General features: G+C 37.8%; 1 protein-coding gene across 1 annotated transcript in view; it reads right to left on the reverse strand.

The window, feature by feature from the left end:
- Positions 1 to 6,000, reverse strand: part of PRKAA1 (protein kinase AMP-activated catalytic subunit alpha 1) — a 144,695-nt gene that overhangs the window by 59,074 nt on the left and 79,621 nt on the right. The window contains exon 4 of the mRNA XM_053701233.1: positions 4,370 to 4,514. Within this exon, the coding sequence (XP_053557208.1) occupies positions 4,370 to 4,514 (145 nt within the window). The remainder of the gene's footprint in view (positions 1 to 4,369; positions 4,515 to 6,000) is intronic.

Raw genomic sequence — 6,000 nt, forward strand, 5'->3', positions numbered from 1 at the left:
AAGGAACGAAATGATTATTTACCCTGGAAAGAAAGGGAAAGCAAAGTTGACTTAGAAGACATGTCAGCATTCCAAGTTTAATCCATAAAGCTTTTCTAGCTAAAATAGCTAGAGACATATACCTGACATCAACTCTAATGATATCAAAAGATGGTATCACCAATAAAATAATTAGCATGTTATAGAATAATAATAATGCTATAAAATTATGATCTGTTACCTGTTGCGCTAAAGCTTCTAACCAAAAAGTTGAAGCTGCAGCAACATCCGCTAAAAATATAGCAGGTCTAAGAAGATTACCTGAACATAAGTAAGCTTTTCTTAGAAAAGATTCAATTTTCCTATCTAAAGGATCCTTAAATGAAGTACTATCTGCCATAGGAATAGTAGTACATTAGCAGGAGTAGAGACAGCCCCATAACCTTAGGGATTTTTGTCCCAAAAAAACTCTAATCTGTCAGATGGCACAGGATATAATTTGCTTAAACGTCTAGAAGGAGTAAATAAATTGCCCAAATTATTCCATTCCCTGGAAATTACTTCAGAAATAGCATCAGGGAGATAAAACACTTCTGGAATAACTACAGGAGATTTAAAAACCTTATTTAAACGTTTACATTTAGTATCAAGAGGACCAGAATCCTCTATTTCTAATGCAAATAACACTTCTTTAAGTAAAGAACGAATAAATTCCATCTTGAACAAATACAAAGATTTATCAGCATCAACCTCTGAGACAGAAACCTCTGAACCAGAAGAACCATTATCAGTATCAGAATGATGATGTTCATTTAAAAATTCATCTGAAAAAAAGAGAAGTTTTTAAAAGACTTTTATGTATACTAGAAGGAGAAATAACAGACATAGCCTTCTTAATGGATTTAAAAAATAAAATCTCTTATGTTATCAGGAACACTCTGAAAATTAGATGTTGACGGACAGCAACAGGTAATGTAATAGTACTAAAGGAAATTTTATCTGCATTAATAAGTTTGACATGACATGCAATACAAATAACAGCTGGAGAAACAGATACCAAAAGTTTATAGCAGACTTAGCTTGGTAGCTCCAGCACTGTGCAGTGATTTTCCTGTAGTATCTTCTGACTCAGTTGCAACGTGGAACATCTTGCAATATGTAAAAGAAAAAAAACAACATATAAAGCAAAATTGATCAAATTCCTTAAATGACAGTTTCAGGAATGGGAAAAAAAATGCCAGTGAACAAGCTTCTAGCAACCAGAAGCAATAAATAAAGAGACTTAAATAATGTGGAGACAAAAATGACGCCCATATTTTTTAGCGCCAAAAAAGACGCCCACATTATTTGGCGCCTAAAATGTTTTTGGCGCCAAAAATGACGCCACATCCGGAACGCCGACATCTTTGACGCAAAATAACGTCAAAAAATGACGCAACTTCCGGCGACACGTATGACGCCGGAAACGGAAAAGAATTTTTGCGCCAAAAAAGTCCGCGCCAAGAATGACGCAATAAAATGAAGCATTTTCAGCCCCCGCGAGCCTAACAGCCCACAGGGAAAAAAGTCAAATTTTTGAGGTAAGAAAAAAATATGATAATTCAATGCATAATCCCAAATATGAAACTGACTGTCTGGAAATAAGGAAAGTTGAACATTCTGAGTCAAGGCAAATAAATGTTTGAATACATATATTTAGAACTTTATAAATAAAGTGCCCAACCATAGCTTAGAGTGTCACAGAAAATAAGACTTACTTACCCCAGGACACTCATCTACATGTTTGTAGAAAGCCAAACCAGTACTGAAACGAGAATCAGTAGAGGAAATGGTAAATATAAGAGTATATCGTCGATCTGAAAAGGGAGGTAAGAGATGAATCTCTACGACCGATAACAGAGAACCTTATGAAATAGACCCCGTAGAAGGAGATCACTGCATTCAATAGGCAATACTCTCTTCACATCCCTCTGACATTCACTGCACGCTGAGAGGAAAACCGGGCTCCAACTTGCTGCGGAGCGCATATCAACGTAGAATCTAGCACAAACTTACTTCACCACCTCCCTTGGAGGCAAAGTTTGTAAAACTGATTTGTGGGTGTGGTGAGGGGTGTATTTATAGGCATTTTAAGGTTTGGGAAACTTTGCCCCTCCTGGTAGGAATGTATATCCCATACGTCACTAGCTCATGGACTCTTGTTAATTACATGAAAGAAATAGGTTAACAAATATACTAAAGAAAGTCATGCAATGTGTGCACTCTAAGTTATGTCTGTGTGCTTATCTGTCGGCTTCTACCATGGCAATGGAACAATCCAGCTCATTTTCCCCAATGACATCAGTGAGGCAATAACGTGCATGTGCATTCATCCACAACCAGGCCTTAATATAAGTGCATCGTCAAAAGGCTGTGGTGGAGTGGGGGAAGGTTAGTTCAAATTGACATACACAATAACACATTTAAAGAGAATTCTGGCATGAAAAAGAATGGCAAGGTTATCAGTAAAGGATAAAATCTATATGGGAGCTGTGAAGGGTGACTGGCAAAACTGCAAATTATCACATACATCCGGGGAAATTGTGCTTTATAACAGAACATGGGGGTGCCTCATAGTGCAATATTATCTACTTGCAAAGTGAAGGTGTGTCATAACAGGCACTGAACCTTTAAGGTGGCCTAGAAAATGAATTAGGCCCTTTTTGAAGTAGTCTTTATAAGCTATATGTTTTCAGCATTAGGTTGCTTGTGTAACAAACAGAAAACCACTTTCCTAGCTGGGTAAAACACTATACAATGTGTAGTAGCAATAAGCAGAATACAAACTCCCAAAGGCTAACCATCTCCACTAGGGGGAGAGAAACTTCCCCTCACTGCAAGCAATGCAGAAAGCTGAACAGGGGAAATCAAAGGAGTAAATAATATATTCACAACAGTTACGATAAGCCAAGCAAAGTTTTACATTTTCTTTAAAGACACTAGACACCGTGTAGCAGCACAAAAGATTAACTTTGTAGCAGCACAAAACTACTTTTTTGTTCATGCACGCTGCAGCTGTTGTCTAGCAAAAGAGCCTCACTGGCAACAGGTGGGATTTGGGAGTCTTTAGTGGAGGACTCTACAATCAACGCCACTCTACTACAAAACCTTGTGCGAGAGCCCGACTGGAGTTCAGTGGAACCGGCAAGCCCCGGTGGAGAGGTCCAGCTGACAGTAGCGCCTAGTCTTGCTGGTAGTTAGAATCTGAGGGTCCAGCCTGCTTGACCTAACACATATTGTAAGTGAATTTCTTTAATTTACACTTTTGAAGCAGATAATATTGCACTATGAGGCTCCCCCATGTTTTTCTGTTATAGATGCTGTTGAAGATTTGTGCTACACTTCAGGTAGGGAGCCGGCTATAAATGCATCATGGACATTCGATCAATATATTTTGATTATTGCCACAAAAAAAAATTCTGTTTTGTGATAGCCAAATTTAGAAATTTTGTGACCAAGTCTGAGTGCAGTTTATAGTATATACATTCTTTTGGAATTGTGTTTCGGCATAGATTAAATTCAATCTAGCACGCTCTGCTGAATAAGTGAAGAGCTTTTTAACTACACCAAACGGGATAATTAAGGCATACAGCATTAACTCGTGTATAGCCCCACCCCCCGCGCTTAGTAAATGGAGTAAGCAATACAGCATAATTTTGTGTCATAACTGCATTTTACAATACCAGACCGTTTTCAGCTTTCGTTCAGTAAATGAATGCCGAAAATAAAAGGTGCAGTTTTCCTAACTTTTAAAAAGCACGTTAGTGGTCACTAGGGCTGAGAGGCACCAAAAAATAAATAAAATATATACTTAAATAAAAGGACATAAAATATATGAAGGTTAAGTCAGAACAGATCCATGCAAAAGTAGACATACATAATAAAAATTTGTTTTATATAAAATATACCTTTAGCTTGACTGAGAAGACATTACAGATGTAAGATTAAATTATTATTAACTATTACTACAAAAAAAAAAAAAAAAAAAAAAAAAGGAGTGCGCTAAATTTGTAATTTTCTACAAGGACCACTAAACATTCATGATTCAGATAAAGCAGCAATTTTTAACATATTTCCAATTTACTTCCATTATCAAATTGTGCAGTCTTTATATTCACACTTTGAGGCACCAGCTCATATTGGGCATGTGCAAGAGTTCAGTGTATACATATTTGCCTTTTGCTATTGGCTGGTTGCTGTCACATGATTATAGGGTGTAGGAAATGTAAACAGATTTTGAAAAAAATTGTCAAAAAAACACCCCACTGTACTTAGTGGTCCTTTAAGTTTCATATAAAGCATTGTTATTGTCAATATGACTAAAGAGACTACCTTACATTAGAATGCTTACCAAAATCAGCAATCTTTGCATTCATGTGAGCATCAAGAAGAACATTTTCTGGTTTCAGGTCCCTATGCACCACCATGTGTCGATGGCAATAGTCAACACCAGAAAGGATTTGCTGAAACAGACGCCGGGACTCCTTTTCATCCAGCTAAAAATATAAAGCATTAGAAAAAGGAAATTTATGCTTAGCTGATAAATTTATTTCTTTTACGATATACCGAGTCCATGGGTTTCATCCTTACTTGTGGGATATAATCCTCCTGTTAACAGGAAGTGGCAAAGAGCACCACAGCAGAGCTGCTATATAGCTCCTCCCTTAACTCCTCCCCCCAGTCATTCGACTGAAGGTATAGGAAGAGAAAAGAGAAAAACTACAAAGGTGCAGAGGTGACTGAAGTTTAGAAAAATAAATCCTGTCCCAAAATGACAGGGTGGGCCGTGGACTCGGTATATCGAAAAAGAAATCAATTTATCAGGTAAGCATAAATTTCCTTTTCTTTTACAAGATATACAGAGTCCACGGGTTTCATCCTTACTTGTGGGATACCAATACCAAAGCTTTAGGACACGGATGAAAGGGAGGGACAAGACAGGAACCTAAACGGAAGGTACCACTGCTTGAAGCACCTTTCTCCCAAAAATAGCCTCCAAAGAAGCAAAAGTTTCAAATTTGGAAAAAGTATGAAGGGAGGACCAAGTCGCAGCCTTACAAATCTGTTCAACAGAAGCATAGTGTTTAAAAGGCCCATGTGGAAGCCACAGCTCTAGTGGAATGAGCCGTAACTTATTCAGGAGGCTGCTGTCCAGCAGTCTCTAGAGAGAGAGAAAGAGAGAGAGAAAGAGAGAGAGAAAGAGAGAGATAAAGAGAGAGAGATAAAGAGAGAGAGATAAAGAGAGAGAGAAAGAGAGAGAGAAAGAGAGAGAGAAAAAGAGAGAGAGAAAAAGAGAGAGAGAAAGAGAGAAAGAGAAAGAGAAAGAGAAAGAGAGAGAGAGAGAGTGTGTGTGTGTGTGAGAGAGTGAGTTAGGTAACAGACGTTCCTTCTTAGAGGAAGGATTAGGACACAAGGAAGGAACCACAATTTCCCGATTAATATTCTTATTTGAAACAACCTTAGGAAGGAATCAAGGTTTAGTACGCAAAACCACCTTATCAGAATGGAATAAAAGATAAGGGGAATCACATTTTAACGCAGAAAGCTCGGAAACTCTTCAAGCAGAAGAGATAGCAACTAAAAACAAAAAATAAAAACTTTCCAAGATAACATCTTAATATCTATGGAATGCATGGGTTCAAACGGAACCCCTTGAAGAACATTAAGAACTAAATTCAAGCTCCATGGCGGAGCAATAGGTTTAAACACAGGCATGATTCTGATTAAAGCCTGACAAAATGCCTGAACGTCTGGGACATCTGCCAGACGCTTGTGAAGTAAAATTGACAAAGCAGAAATTTGTCCCTTTAAGGAACTAGCTGATAATCCCTTCTCCAATCCTTCTTGGAGAAAAGAAAAAATCTTAGGAATCCTAACCTTACTCCATGAGTAGCCCTTGGATTCACACCAATAAAGATATTTACACCATATCTTATGATAAATCTTTCTAGTGACCGGCTTGCGAGCCTGAATCAGAGTATC

The sequence above is a fragment of the Bombina bombina genome, chromosome 2 (assembly GCF_027579735.1).
Source record: "Bombina bombina isolate aBomBom1 chromosome 2, aBomBom1.pri, whole genome shotgun sequence".
Classification (NCBI taxonomy): domain Eukaryota; kingdom Metazoa; phylum Chordata; class Amphibia; order Anura; family Bombinatoridae; genus Bombina; species Bombina bombina.